This window comes from Trypanosoma cruzi, genomic scaffold (genome assembly GCF_000209065.1).
Source record: "Trypanosoma cruzi strain CL Brener 1047053516421 genomic scaffold, whole genome shotgun sequence".
In the NCBI taxonomy this organism is placed as follows: domain Eukaryota; phylum Euglenozoa; class Kinetoplastea; order Trypanosomatida; family Trypanosomatidae; genus Trypanosoma; species Trypanosoma cruzi.
This window is the reverse complement of record NW_001849403.1, coordinates 1-14,350: the sequence shown is the minus strand read 5'-3', so window position 1 is coordinate 14,350 and position 14,350 is coordinate 1. Positions and strand designations below refer to the sequence as shown.

General features: G+C 47.4%; 6 protein-coding genes across 6 annotated transcripts, besides 17 other annotated features; all 6 read left to right on the top strand.

Annotated features, from left to right (window-relative positions):
- Nucleotides 1-6,842: a sequence feature (heterozygous, non-Esmeraldo-like haplotype).
- Nucleotides 316-378: a sequence feature (A-rich).
- On the top strand, nucleotides 479-2,641 carry Tc00.1047053506301.60 (uncharacterized protein; the record flags this gene model as incomplete). Its single annotated transcript, XM_802826.1, has 1 exon — nucleotides 479-2,641. The coding sequence occupies one exon, from the start codon at nucleotides 479-481 to the stop codon at nucleotides 2,639-2,641; it is 2,163 nt and encodes a 720-aa protein (XP_807919.1).
- Nucleotides 2,729-2,749: a sequence feature (AT_rich).
- Tc00.1047053506301.50 (succinyl-coA:3-ketoacid-coenzyme A transferase, mitochondrial precursor, putative) lies at nucleotides 3,100-4,575 on the top strand (the record flags this gene model as incomplete). Its single annotated transcript, XM_802825.1, has 1 exon — nucleotides 3,100-4,575. One exon carries the CDS (start codon nucleotides 3,100-3,102, stop codon nucleotides 4,573-4,575), a length of 1,476 nt encoding a protein of 491 aa, XP_807918.1.
- Nucleotides 4,707-4,747: a microsatellite.
- Nucleotides 4,808-4,877: a sequence feature (A-rich).
- Nucleotides 4,882-4,917: a sequence feature (AT_rich).
- Nucleotides 4,930-4,992: a microsatellite.
- Nucleotides 5,100-5,167: a microsatellite.
- Nucleotides 6,080-6,104: a sequence feature (AT_rich).
- Tc00.1047053506301.40 (hypothetical protein, conserved) lies at nucleotides 6,421-8,526 on the top strand (the record flags this gene model as incomplete). The annotated part of the gene is made up of 1 exon (XM_802824.1): nucleotides 6,421-8,526. One exon carries the CDS (start codon nucleotides 6,421-6,423, stop codon nucleotides 8,524-8,526), a length of 2,106 nt encoding a protein of 701 aa, XP_807917.1.
- Nucleotides 6,843-6,844: a sequence feature (haploid, non-Esmeraldo-like haplotype).
- Nucleotides 6,845-7,596: a sequence feature (areas merged during assembly that could not be assigned to a particular haplotype. This can correspond to areas where the two haplotypes were merged or to regions with more than two copies in the genome that were merged during assembly.).
- Nucleotides 7,597-7,617: a sequence feature (haploid, non-Esmeraldo-like haplotype).
- Nucleotides 7,618-9,344: a sequence feature (heterozygous, non-Esmeraldo-like haplotype).
- On the top strand, nucleotides 8,853-10,367 carry Tc00.1047053506301.30 (hypothetical protein, conserved; the record flags this gene model as incomplete). Its single annotated transcript, XM_802823.1, has 1 exon — nucleotides 8,853-10,367. One exon carries the CDS (start codon nucleotides 8,853-8,855, stop codon nucleotides 10,365-10,367), a length of 1,515 nt encoding a protein of 504 aa, XP_807916.1.
- Nucleotides 9,345-9,784: a sequence feature (areas merged during assembly that could not be assigned to a particular haplotype. This can correspond to areas where the two haplotypes were merged or to regions with more than two copies in the genome that were merged during assembly.).
- Nucleotides 9,785-14,350: a sequence feature (heterozygous, non-Esmeraldo-like haplotype).
- Nucleotides 10,932-10,979: a sequence feature (T-rich).
- Nucleotides 11,135-12,682, top strand: Tc00.1047053506301.20 (Golgi reassembly stacking protein (GRASP homologue), putative; the record flags this gene model as incomplete). The annotated part of the gene is made up of 1 exon (XM_802822.1): nucleotides 11,135-12,682. One exon carries the CDS (start codon nucleotides 11,135-11,137, stop codon nucleotides 12,680-12,682), a length of 1,548 nt encoding a protein of 515 aa, XP_807915.1.
- Nucleotides 13,210-13,245: a sequence feature (AT_rich).
- Nucleotides 13,302-14,350, top strand: Tc00.1047053506301.11 (heat shock protein, putative; the record flags this gene model as incomplete). Its single annotated transcript, XM_802827.1, has 1 exon — nucleotides 13,302-14,350. A coding segment is annotated over one exon (1,049 nt), but the record flags the coding sequence as incomplete, so codon positions are not given.

Sequence of the window (14,350 nt, the reverse complement as noted above, 5' to 3'; positions counted from 1 at the left end):
CACACACAAGCAAAAGCGTTTTATTTTGAATCAAGAACGTGTTTTAGAAATGGTTCTGTTTAGTTCTGTAGAACTTGTGCGCTGCAAAGAGAGGCGACACACGTCTTTTTTTTGTTTGTGTGTCTGTGTTTGTGTATGCGTTGTTGTGTTTTCCGAATCATGTTTGTTTTTTCGGCTTGCTTTGGATGAATCTTTGTTCATGCATCCAGTGCGTGTGTGTGCGGACGCGCGCAGGACCTCTAAGGGCAGCAAAATGGGGAATGGTGAGTGCTCGCAGTCGCATCACTCAGCTTGCCCGCTTTCACTACAGCCGCATTTTTGTTTTTTTTTTTTTTGCTCTTTTCTCCTTCTCTCATTCACAGTCTCTTCTTTTCTTTTGGTCTCCGGTGCCGACACTTTAAAGAAGCGCAAGGCTGAGGAAAACCCCTAAAGAAATTTGACAAATCAACGAGGAATAGGGATAGGAACAAGGCTGAAGATGTCGCATGAAAGCAGTCCTTTGCAGGTGGGCTCCGTTTTAGGTCCTTCCGTGGACGAACGCTTCTCTAGCCGATCGCTTGAGACGTACTCTTTTGCAGACCTCATTCGTGCTCGAGAGGAACAGCAGAGGCGTATCCGCGAGGCACTAGAGGAGCAGAACCGTCAACTTCGCGCACGTCTTGGTTCAGAAGAGGCCAATCAGGGTGGCGGTGACCCTGCCATTACAGCAAGCGCCGCCCGCCGCCGGTCGTCACAGTCCCCCGCGAAGCAGCACTCTGTCCCTATTGAGGAGTTTATTACCTTTGTGACGGAGATGAAGGATCTCCTTAACTGCGCCCAGCAGGCAGACTTGGTGGCCCTTCATGCTCTTCAGGACCGAGTGGATTTTCAAAACCGTGATCTTGCGCAGCGGATAACAGAGCTGGAAGCGCAAATGATTGCCATGCAGCGGCGTGATGAGTTTGGGTATGCCACTGGCGACAGCCCTTTTGCGCCCGTGCCGAGTTCTGTTGCAAACATGGTTGAAGATAAATCACCACTGCAGTATGTTCTGCATGAACTGGAAGAAGTGCGGCATGCGGCCGAGGAGGCAGCGAAGCGGGTGCGTGAATACGATGAAGTTTTGGACAGGCATCGGACATCGTTTTGTCTTTTAGAGAAAGATATAAATGTCCTGGAAACAAAAATGGTGGATTTGGAGTCTTTGCCCTCTCTTTTCAGGCGGGAATCCATGACAATGGAGGAGCGCTACGCTGAATTTACTCACCGATTACAAGAGGAGATTTTGCTGCAACGAGAAAGGTGTCCTCGTTCAATTGAGGGCACCAACGATGCAATCAGGCAACTGGAGGAACGGTTAAAAGTTGTGGAGCGTGCCGTTTTTGAAATGAATCAAAGAAGCACCGTCGAGATCGAAAGCCGTGGGAGTGGTGATGTGGAGTGTGTTTTACCAAGCCTTGTGGGAAAGAAGTTGCAAGAACCTAAAAAGGCTACTGAGAGTTTTCCCCAGGCGAAGTTGGACGAGCCTGATTGCATACAATCCGCCAGCGCCGCGGACGATCCAACCTCCTCTGCTGGGGGAGGGGCTCCGTTGCTGTCGAAGGGGCAGGACGATGTCACAACGGAGTTTGTGGGGGATTTGCCAAAGGAAACGCAATGCCTTGATGCAAAGCCGCATACGGTGACAAGCGATCTTACCACGGATGCTCCATCAATGAAAGACCGTATTGAACCTCTAACGAAAGAGGTAGATGGTGATAACGTCATGCTTGAGGGAGCCATTGCACGCCGCGCTTATTTGGGTATTGACCCATCTATTTTGGGTAAAAAACAAATGGTGGAGCGTGTGACGAAGGTTGAAACTCAACTTGGCATTTTAGAAGAGAAGCTGAATTACTTTGCTGGGAAGTTCGAAGTCTCCAATACAGAGTCTGAGACGCATACTGGAGAGTCTGCACCCAAAACAGGCAGATGTAATTCTCCTGATGCTGTCGCAGAGGCCAAAACTAACCATTTGGACATCTCCACCAAGAGTCACCATAGTCAAGAACGCATCAATCGGTATTTGAAGGAAGATCTGGAGCTCGCGACGGTTGGCCTGCGCACTGAGGCAGCGGAACAAATTGGTACGGCTTGCAATACAGCTGCAACTGCTAGTCCGAATGGATTAAATTTTATGGAGGGGAATGTGTTATTGCATTCTGCATCGGGACAGACGGCGGTGTTGCCCGTTCGCAGAAGGATGCAAGTGTCGAGAAAAGAGCCCGAGAATTTTTCTTTTGGCCCATTCAAAGCGCCTTCCGTGCCAATTACTTCGGGGAGTCTCTCAAAGGCGGTCGCAGAGATACATGAGCGCAAGCGACAGAAGGAGGGTGCTGTGAAGGAAGTCATTGCCGCTCTGCGCGAAGTCCAAAAGCGCTTTTCAGAGTTATCGGATAGAGAGTCAGCTACCCAACGCTGCAGCGCACGTCGAAGCGGACAAAAGCATTTGACTTCCAGTACATGCGACGACCCGGTCAGTTTGTTAGAGTTCATAGCAACTCAAAAGGAGGCCATATATTCGAAGGAGAAGCAATTGCTGGATCTGCGTAACACACTTTGGCGCGAAATCGCGCAGCTTGAGGAGGACGAACGGGAGCTCTTATCGTTACAATCCTTATAAATACTCTTCAGTAACTACTCCGTGTGTGTGCGTGTGCGTGTATGCTTGTATTTGATGACTATTGTTTTTTTCCGGGTGTGTTTTCTCTTTTATTTATTTATTTATTTTGGATTATATCTCTCTTGTTTTTTTGAGTACCGATTATCTTTCTAAATTCCTTACCGTTCTGCTCATAATACACGTCCGTGTGGTGAGTTGATGACATGCACGTCTCAAACGAAAGTCTTCTTTGGGGATAAATGACGGACGGACGCTGAGATTCGTTGAGTCTTATCCACTCATCTTTGTCATTCATTTCTCACTTTCTGCTTGTGTTGCTGTCTGTGTGTATGCGTGCAGTTTTGAAGTAAAAACAACAACAAGAACAAAAAGTCCAACACAAAGAAATATACGGCGCGTTGAATTAAAGAAACAAATAAAATAACAGCACTATTTCCGTTTAATATCCATTTTTACAGATGCTTCGTCGTTCTCTTTTACGCATGTCTGGCCTAGACAAAGTCGTTGCATTGTCGAAGGCTGTCGGTGACATCAAATCTGGGGCCTCACTGGCCGTTGGTGGCTTTGGAACGGGAGGCATGCCGCATGCACTCTTGGGGGAGATTAAAAAAACCGGCGTGCGGGACCTTTGCATTTACAGTGACGCTGCCGGTACTGATGGTTACGGCGTCGGCTTGTTGTTTGAGGATAAGCAGGTTAAGAAGATGGTGGTAAGCTACGTTGGTAACAACAAAATCTTTGCCAAGCAATACCTGGAGGGTGATTTGGAGCTGGAATTTTGCCCGCAAGGCTCTCTCGCGGAGAGAATGCGTGCAGGGGGTGCAGGTATTCCTGCTTTTTACACGGCCACTGGCTTCGGTACGGTGGCGCAGACGGGCGGCCAGATCACAAAGTATAATGGGGACGGCTCCGTTGCTTGTGAGTCTAATCCGAAGGAGACACGTCTTATTGACGGCCGCTGGTACGTCATGGAGCGCGCCATTTGCACCGACTTCTCCCTTGTGAAGGCATGGAAGGCCGATAGGAGTGGCAACCTTATATTCCGTGGCACCTCTCGCAATTTCAACGTCCCAGTCGGCCAATGCGGCCGCACCGTCATTGCGGAAGTGGAGAATCTTGTCGAAAATGGCGAATTGGATCCCTGCCATGTGCATCTGCCGGGAGTTTACGTGGACCGCGTTGTGGTGCCTGAACGGTACACTACACCGATTGAGAAGCGCACAGTCAGCCATCCCCGCTCGGAAGAGAAAAATAAGGCGATGAAGCCGGGTGAGGAGGCCCGTCAACGCATTGCACGCCGTGCTGCACTCGAGTTTTCCGACGGCATGTATGTAAATTTGGGTATTGGTATCCCGACAGAGTCAGCGAACTACATCCTTCCAGGTGTGACTGTGGTGCTGCAATCTGAAAACGGCCTTCTTGGTATGGGTCCTTTCCCTGAGGAAGATAAGGTGTCTCCCGATTGGATCAATGCGGGTAAGCAGACGGTCTCGTATCTTCCTGGTGCCGCCACTTTTGATAGTGCAACCTCCTTTGCAATGATTCGTGGTGGACATATGGACATCACAATGCTTGGCGCTCTTGAAGTAAGTGCCAACGGCGATCTTGCCAACTTTATGATTCCCGGCAAGTTTGTGAAGGGTCCTGGGGGAGCGATGGACCTCGTCGCGAGTGGGACACGTGTTGTTGTCACCACCATGCACTGCGACAAGAAGGGCCTACCTAAGATTGTTGAACGCTGCAAGCTACCATTGACGGGTAAGAACTGTGTCAACCGTATTATTACTGAATACGCCGTCTTCGATGTGGAAATGGGCCAGTTGGTGCTGAAGGAGGTTGCTGAAGGCGTCACCGTGGAGCAGGTGAAGAAAATCACAGGTGCTCAATTCCTTGCATGTGATGTGAAGACAATGCCGCTGGCGCCTATTCCTTAAGCGCTTAAAGGGGGGAAAAAAAAAAACAACGAATACCGCATGCTTATTTTTATTTCTTCCTCCCCCCTCATAGTCTTGTGTTTTTGTTATTATTATTTTTCTCTCAGACGCCGCCCCCATCGTTGTTGTTGTTTTTTCTTTTTTTTTTCTTTTTTTTCTTTTTTTTTTTTTTGATATTTATTTCTTCCTGCCCCTCCACTCTTGAATGCGACGCGCGGCAACCGTCATGAACTCTTGTTTTTTTTTTTTTTTTGATTGTTTTCCTGTTTGTTTGTTTTGGTTGTTGTTGTTGTTGTTTTTCTCCAGAAATAATAAATAAATAAAAAAAAAAAAACAATAAAACCAACAGACAAAAAAACAAAACAAAACAAAACAAAACAAAACAAAACAAAACAAAACAAAACAAACAAAAAAAAAAACGAAGAGAATGATGAGTGTATATGTTGTGTCGTCAGATGTTTCTTGTATGTGTAAGTATATATACATGCGCATTACAGTAAATACATATATATATATAATGCTGTTAATAATAATAATAATAATAATAATAATAATAATGATATTACAGTAATATATAATAGTGATAATAATACAATACCAACGGACATGTGTGAATGTATATTTATATGTGTTTATGTTTATTTATTATTACAGAAAATGCGGCGGTGAATGGGAGAACGAAGAAGAAGTGTTTTGTTGTTGTTGTGTGTATGTGTGTATGTGTGTTTTCCTTTGGGTGAGTTGTTCATGGGGCAAATGAAACAACGCAACAGCACTTCTTTACGTTGATGTAAGACCACCAAAGACGCCAGCAAAATAATAATAAATAGAAAATAACAACAAAAACAACAACAGCGGCGCATAGAGAGGCAAGAGAAAAAGCAGCAAAGAGAAGGTAAAAGAAAAAAAAAGTGACTGAAGGAATGGGTAGTACTGTGGGCGAGGCACTTATTTAGGATGCCTGCAGCCTTCGCCCTTCCTTTTTTTTTTTTTTTTGTCTCGTACGTATTATTGTTTCTGTGGCTGACAGCTGTTGCGAGTACATGACGAGCATTCACTTTGAATGCACGCGTGTCTCTCATGCAATCTGCTGACAAGGACGCACACGGCGACTCTTGACGTACCGCCAAGAAACGGAATTCGGGGAGTTGGAAGGGAATTTTTTTTTTCTTCTTTATGTTTAATTATGTTTTCCTTCAACTCTCCTTTTGGTTTTTGTTTTTGTCCTTCTCTCTGCAGTGACTTACGCAGCACGAGAACACATTTCAGGGCGGCAAGGCCGGGAGGAAAGGACGTCAATGAAAACACATAAGGAGTGTAAATAAATATCTATATTTGTATTTTGGATTAAAAAATGATAACAAAGAAAAGGGGGGGTGGGGGAAGTTAAGGGGAGATGACGAAGATGATGTCTCTTTGCCCCGACCTCCGACACTCCCGCATGTGTGCATTCCAACCAGCAGCGTGCGAAGTAGCGGGGCGGGTGAGGAGAACATCAAAAGAGAAATTAATTTTTTATTTTTATTATTCAACGCCAGAAAAAAATAAAAAAAAACCACGTAATACTCTTGGAAATAAAATAAAAAGGAAAAAAAGGAATGAATGGAGAAAGGGAGGATGCGTGCCAGCCGGTAATATGTATGCAATATGCATTTTCTTGGGGCACGTGCGTACATTTTCCTACGAAATCCCTTTTTTCTTTTTCCTTCTGTTTTACGTCGTTTGTATTGTGATGCCTTTATGGGGTGGTGTGTATCATTATTATTTGTTCCATAAGCACCTGCGTGTTTTCACGTATTTTGAGTCATTCACATAAATAGGCGGATAAACAGAGTGTGGCTGAAAATGTTTCGTGAAACAAACGTGGGCGGCACACAAGATTGGCGGAGTACGAAACCATCCTCGAACGTCCACTTTATTTCTTCTTCCACCTTCGCAACCGCACTGGCAACGCGGTCATGTCGGACATTCCTGCAGTTCACGCACTCTCCCGCAGTGGTGGAACTTCTTTCTGAATGGCCGGGAATTGGAAATGACATGGAAACATACGCTCTTCAGCTTCGCAATTTAGATGACTTGGCAGGTTTACTTCATTGCATCAAATTCTCTCAGGGCACGACAAGGATGGGCGCCCAGGTTTCTCGCACCCTTCGTGGGGCATTTGCGGCGGACAACATGGGGTCATTGGGCTCTGATTCTGGAGCGAATTTACCTTCTGCGACAGAAAGCAACCTGATTGGTTGGCTTCAGCTGTTAGTTTGGACTCGACTTTTTGCGGTGTTTTCGATGCGGCAGCTGGCTGCCATTCACGATCAAATTTCGTGGTACTTGTGGTACTGGTCGTGGGCGGAGGTGCACTCCGCCAGGGCCTCTGTGCACCTTGCACTTGGAAGAACGTGGTGGTGGGAGGGTTTCTTGCGTCGGGGCTGGATGGGGCAGGTGTTGTTGGTGAAGTCATACGCCATTGCCCACAAGTCCGCCTTGAACCGCGTCCTTCACGGTGTCGTGCGGACCCTTGGAGCTGTGTACAGTCTGGTGGATCGCATGAATGCACTTCTTTCCTCCATGGAAGACACGGCCGCGGGTGATCGTCTGCTGTCGCAGGAGCCAGGCGCAGGCATTTCGACGGAGATCCCGCCAAATTATCATCGTTTGGTGTCTAATGTTTGCGCCACGGTGGTTTCAACGATGAAATTAATGGCACACACACTGCGGCCACAAGGCACTACCGGCTTTCTCGACGCGCATTCGAGAGGGATGCCAGGGGAGATGCCATACGTGGGAGGCTGCGCAGGTGAATTGATGATTTTTGAGTTCCCAACACGTACACCCTCGGAAGAGACACCGGAACGCATAGAGACCAGCGCCTCCTTGAAGGATATATTTAATTTACTACTGGACACACTCAACTTCACGAGAAACTATACAAAAAGCATCAGTGAGGAAATTCACACACGTCACGTTCCTCCAAATGGCAGACACTGGCGGCGTCTCCTCTTGGCTGGTTTTACGGTTGTGCCCTCCGTGATATTGCTTTCATCACACAGTGTATCGAACCTTTGGCGAGTAGCGTCATCTGCACGTGTGGTTCTTCGCAGTCTGATGGAGAACTATGTTATGTACCCAATTAAAGAGATCTACAAGAGCCTGACGAGTAGTCGTCCAGGCGTTTTGGAACGACGACGCACTCTTGAAATGGAAATGGAGTCTGTCGCGAATATCATTCGAGATTACCACGAGGATTACTACCCAAACATCCCACATGATGAGCTTCAGCGTTTACGTGATCGCACCCTTAAACATCTTCGCTCAGGCGTGATTGCGGATGATGAGGGTTACTGTCTCATTAACAAACATTACGAAAATGCCATTCGACACCCCATCCGCAGTGCATTCTTTGGGAATTTGCTGCGGTTGATGCTCATTCAACTAACATACCAACAGCTGGAGGTGATGCGGGTTGTGAATTCCACCGACGAGGTCTTGGAGGGAAATGATTTGAACTTCAAAATTATGGCCATGGTGCCCGTCTTTCTTTTTCTGAGTGGTTTGCTGTTCATATCGTTTCAGAAGCGTCGCGCAAGTTTGCGTCCGGTAAATAACCAGCTGAAGCTTTACTGGCGCTCGGTTCACCGCGTTGTGACGTTCCCGGAGGACCTCCATGACGAGTTCCATATATCGCGTTCAGGCGATGACGTGTCAATGGACCAGACAAAAGAGAATGACGCTTGGGAGCTTGGGAGCGCCAACCACCTGAACAGCCATGACCAGGGATTGCTTTTGTTGCTGACCCACCACATGCGACGGTTGGCAGTGGAGTATCACATGGGCTACAGCCATCTCCAAGAGTTTTTGGAGGACCTTGACGACCTTGAAAGTGTGCAGTCCACACGATATCAGCGCTTGCTGACGCTTGAGCGGATGCGGCATATCTACTACTTCCTCTGGTGATGTACGGGCGAGAGGGTTGTTCTTTACTTCGGTTTACTTCTTCCCTTTTTTGTCTTATCTACTTGTTTGTGAAGATGGCCCGGCAATTTATGCCAATGGCGATTCTTCTCTTTTATTAGTATTTATCGATATTTCTCTTCCTACGGTCACACACAAATGTGCACAAGGAATTTAAAAGGAAAATTCCTCTCTCTCTCCCTCCCTCCTACACACACACACACACACAAAAGCAGGAAGAAGGAAAAATTTTGGATTTCCTTCTTTTACAAAAATCTTTTCCTTTTTTCCCCCCCTTTTGTTTTGCGGAGCTGAAGGAATATTGAGCGATGTCTCACCGTAAAGCCAAGAAGGCCACTATCAACAAATCCAATGCTTCCGCCGCTGTGGCGAAGCGTGCGCTGGAGAAGAAAGCCGAGCGTGAGGAGATGCTTCGGTGGTTAGAACGGAATGACCCTTTGTATGAAGGTTCCGTGGTCCCACCCATCACCATCAGCGAGTTGCTCTCGGAGAAACTCAGCCACAGGACGTTTACAATGAATGACAAGGGTGAAGTGCCATACGATTGGTCCAAGTTACGCGCTGCGCTAGAGGGGAGGAACCCAGAAAGCCCGCGTTGGTTTATGCAATTACGCGAGGAAGACCTCCTGTTCGAAGATGTTTTGGACGGCGTGACTGTGGACTGTGTTGTTATAGCTGAGGCTAGTGTGCCGACACTTGCCCCAGCGCACTACATTGTGAAGATGCATATGCCTTTCAGTGATCCGGAGGACAATGCCCCGGAATGCATTTTCCCCATCGAAGGGCAAGACATGTGCTGGCGTAGTGTGGTGCGTGATAACAGAGGTGATATTAACGCCTACTTATTACAAAAGCGAGAGACGAAATGTTACAGAAAATACAGTTTTGGCTTTGGAGCTATAGGAGACTTTAACATCACCGTGCCTAAGAGTAACACATATAAACCAGCTTTTACGGGTGGTTTTGGCTTTGGTGCCACGTCAGCATCATACAGCAATTTAACACCCAGTTTTGGTTTTGGCTTTGGTGCCACGTCAGCATCATACAGCAATTTAACACCCAGTTTTGGTTTTGGCGCTTCAATACATGAAAAAGGGTTTTCGGTACTCCCAAACACCGCCTCATTTGACGAATTTGGTTCAAAGTCACCGTTGAAAGCGACCCCGCTAAAGACGAGCGAGGTTTTGTTTGCACTTTGGTCAAAAAAGCGTCTCTCTGACATGGCGAGGTCCCTTAAATCAGGTAGCCGCATCCTGAGAGAGAATTTTAAACCGAGTTCCTCGGCCCCAGAAATAAGGCTTGTGATGCAGAATGACCTCAAGGACGATGTTTCTAAGACGGTGAAGCAGCTGATTCTTAACAAAATGTTTGCCAAGCGCTCTGACAAAGTTATGGGGGTTGATCAGTGGATAGAAAAGTGCCCCGTGTACGATGAACACTTGACAGCCGCCTTGCAGAAGTTTCGTGCCCATTACGTGCAAAAGGTTGCAGAAGACTCTGATGTGTTTCAAGCTTTATACAATGAGTGCCATGAATCGATGGAGAAGGAATTGAATCGCATCGTGGAGTTGCGCAAGGCGGTGGTGCAGCAGCAGTTACGTTGCATCGAGGGGATTATGGAGCAGCTGAAGGAGGGCAAGATGGCGGAGAAGAAGACATTCCGGCTTTTGAAGTATTATCCTGCGAATGATGTCATGCGATTTCGCCCGTTTGGAAAAGTGAGCGGCATTTCAGAAATGGGTGAGAGCGCGGACGTGTGCGAGCCGCCAGCGCCTGTTCTTGTTAACCCCTTCAATACCGCACATTCCGCCAATTCTCCGTGACGCGGCAACACAACGGCAGCCGGGAGGACTGTGGGGATGAAGAGGGATATATAAATTGAAGTAAAAAGGGAAAAAAAAAAGGGGGGGAAAAAACAGAAACGGAAAAAAGGGGGAGGACATACGCGGGTGGAGGAGGAGGAGTAATTGGCAAAGGAAGAGTAGAGGGAACCTCGCACTGATCAGAATTCTCTGAGGGGTTTCTCTTTCTTCGAATTCCCCGCTCTCTTCCAGTTCACTGCCATCTCTTTTTCTTACTATCGGATGAAGTTGTAGGCTCGACGGCATTTTGTGGCCTCGTGCAACCTACTCACAGATGCGTGCACCACAAATACGGAGTTATGTATATATACATACATACCTGTAAAGGGAAGCGGGAGGATTTATGCGGGCGGGGTGAGTAAGACTGTATGAAGCAATAGATAATAGTAAAAAAGAAAAAAGAACACGCGGAAGGTGATAACAAAGCATAACGAAAACAAAAGGGAAAAGGGATGCAAATACATGAGTGGACAAATAGGTGTATGCAGAGGATGTTTTTGTTTGTTGAAGGGGATTTATTAGATGAAAAAGAAAAGCAAAAAAAAAAAAACAAAAGCGAACCAATAAAAAAAATTTTTTTTTTTTTGATTGCGATTGTCCGTGTCAAACTGTTCAGTGTATGGGAGAAGACGAACTTCGTTTGGGTGCTCTATCCGCTTTTTTTTCTAATTTTGCGTTGTTTACTAAAAATTCAATTTTTCTTAGAAGCGGGGACGCAGTGACTAGCGATGGGACAGGAGGGGAGCAAGGTAAAGGAAACATTAAAGGGCATATGTGGCCTTCAAGTTGCGCGTGTGCTGCCCCGAAGCCCCGCTCATAATGTGGGTTTAGTTCCCTTTTTCGATATCATCACCGCCGTTGACGATTGTCTCCTCGTTGACGAGGATGTTGCTGTGATGCAGTTTAGGTCATTTGTGTCCCAGCGAAAAAATAGTCAGTTGTTATTGAAGGTGTACAATTTGCATGTGCGCGCCTATAGGGAATTGGTTTGTTTTCCCAGTACGTCTTGGGGAGGCGCAGGGTTGTTGGGGTGCAGTATTGAATGGTGCCGTGCAAAGGACTGCTTAAGACGCAGTTGGCACGTTGTGGGAATTCTTCCGGGGAGTCCGGCGGCTCATTGCGAGGAACTTCGAGCAGAGCGGGACTTCATCATTGGTATGCAGCGGCCAGAGGAGCCAGTCGTTACGCTTTTAAAGGATGAGGATGACTTCTACGGAAGGGTGGATCTGTGGCGCAGTCTTCAGCGGGTGGCAATTCAACGTCTGAACCGTAACTCAATGGCTCTCCCCGCAGGGGCCGATGGCAAAGCTGCATCGAGCGCCGACATTGGGAGGCTTCTACTTCTCGTCTACGACGCTTTGGAAAATGAGGTGAAGGAGGTGGTGTTGGATGTGGGTCCTGACGTGGATGCTCCGTTAGGACTTAATTTGGCAGCGGGACTGCTGCATTCGCTAATCATCTCTTCCCCAATGGAGGAACGCAGAAGCCTCAGCGGCAGTAATGACAGTAAGGATGGCAACGAAAACGACAATGACGGTGGTTGTGCGACAAACAGGAGACTCAGCCTACCAGTTATGACAACTTTTTTGACAAGTTTGGGTGTGGTGGAGAGAAGCTTGCCCGCGACGCCGTTGCAAACACCTTCCAGAAAAAATGTTGGTATGCACTCCCATGACGAGTTGCCGGACCCCGTGCCAACGATGCCTCCAACTCCTACGCCGTACAGAACGCTGGCTCCACCTGACTTTTGTGAAATTACAATGCCTTCGTCTAAGCCGCTAATAGGAAGAGAGGGGGTGATACAACGGCAAGAATGCTTGGCGACACCGGGTGCCGTGGATATGAGCAGGACTCTACCTGCTGCGGGGGAAGTGGAACTCGGGGAGCTACGTATCCCCTCGGTCCTTCATCCGGATTGCAAGACGATACCAGCTATTTCCCAGGGTTCTTTGACGAATACTGTCGGTAGTGGTTTGGAAGGACTGACAAATCCGTGCACCGTTTCACAGGAAGCAGCTTCTAATGCACTGCCACCAGTCATAACAGAGAATGGGAACAAACCTCTGCAACCAACAGCGCAGCGGGGGGAGCAACACGTAGGGACAAGTTCTAGCGGCATGCAGCGCCATGGACCTGTCGCTCACGGTGCTTCGTGGAACACATTTCTTTCTGCTAACAAAAATTTTAACTCCCCGCCACAGGTGACGCTCCTCAAAATTCCCCCGCCGCTACATTTCCCAATCATACGGCCAACAACACCTACGTCTTGGAAATGATTACAAGGTTGGGAGAAAACCGCTCATCCGCGTGTCTTTTTTTTCCCCTCCAATTTTCACTCTCAAACCAAGAATAAACAGCGAGCGAACAACAAAAACAACAAGACAACTCGACATTGAAATCGAAGAGAAAACCGACAAAGAAGTGACAAGAAGTGAAAAGAAGGAAGAAAGTTGAAGTGGTTGGCAGAAAGTACAAGTGGTTTTCTTCCTCTATTTAATATTTTAGTCGTCTACGCACACACACACACACACACTCTCTCTCTTTTTTTTTTTTTTCCTTCAAAGTTTTGTTGTTTTTTTTTTTTCCGCCGAGTTGCCAACGATTGGGGGTAAAAAAGTGTGTTATTTCCAACTGTTGAACTGCTTTTGAACTCATTCCGCGGATTTCCGCCTCAACAGTTACTCACTTGCACATGCGTACACGCGTGCATGCGCACACACGTACATACCCGCCCACACGACGCCTTTCTCCCCGTGACTTTCTTCAGTTGAGCGAAAGGGACACACACGCACACGCAGAGTTGTTTTTTTTTTTTTTCAATTAAAAGTTAATATATAAACAAACAAACAAACGAAAATAATAAGGAAAAAAAAAGTTGGCGAAAATACGTTAAGAATGCGACGCGTATATCAAAGAATCTGTCGGGATGCCCTTAGTCACAGCACCCCGTCGGGCCGCGCGGCTTTCGCTGCTGCTATCAGTACTCTTTCCGCTGCTTATGATGGCAGCCGAGGCGGTAACAAAATAAGTGCTGCTCTGGCAACCCCCATGCGCTTTTGCTCCACCTCGAGCGACGCAGCGACAAAAAAGCCGGTGGACATCACCGACGAAGACGTTGTTATCGACCCAACACCCGCGGCGAAGGATGGATCTACAGGCGCTGATGCGGCCTCGCCATCATCATCATCATCGGCAAAGCCCAATGAAGATTCCGAGCGGGTGGTTGGAGAATCGGAAGAAATGGGATTCAAGACGGAAACACGACAGCTGCTGGATATTGTTGCCTGCAGTTTGTACACTGAGAAGGAGGTATTCATTCGTGAGCTGGTTTCAAACTCCAGTGATGCTTTGGAGAAGCGCCACCTGTTGGAGATCAGCAAACCGGAGGAGTACCCGCGTGAGGAAGACGACGAGGCTCCCTTCATTGCCATTTCCTGCAACCAGAGCAAAAGTCGCTTTGTTATTCGCGACACGGGTGTCGGCATGACGAGAGAGGAACTTGCAGAGAACCTTGGCACCATTGCGGGCTCCGGATCAAAGGAATTTGTGCGCGAGCTGCAGAGCGCCGCGTCCGGTGCGCAGGCTGCTGAAAAAATTATTGGTCAGTTTGGTGTTGGCTTCTACGCTTCTTTTATGGTGGCGAAACATGTCAAGGTATACAGCCGTAGTGCGAAAAAGGGCAGTAAGGGTTATCTGTGGGAGTCGGATGGCACAGGCACGTTTAAGATAACTGAGTGCGAGGGTGTGGACAAGGGGACAAAGATTGTTCTTGACGTCAAGGACACGGAGCTCTCCTTTTGCACCCCACAGGTGTGTGAGCGTGTTTTGAAAAAATACAGCAATTTTGTTTCATATGAGATAACACTTAATGGTGGGAAGGTGAATACGGTCGAAGCACTTTGGATGAAGGACAAGAATGCCGTTTCCAATGAAGAACATATCGA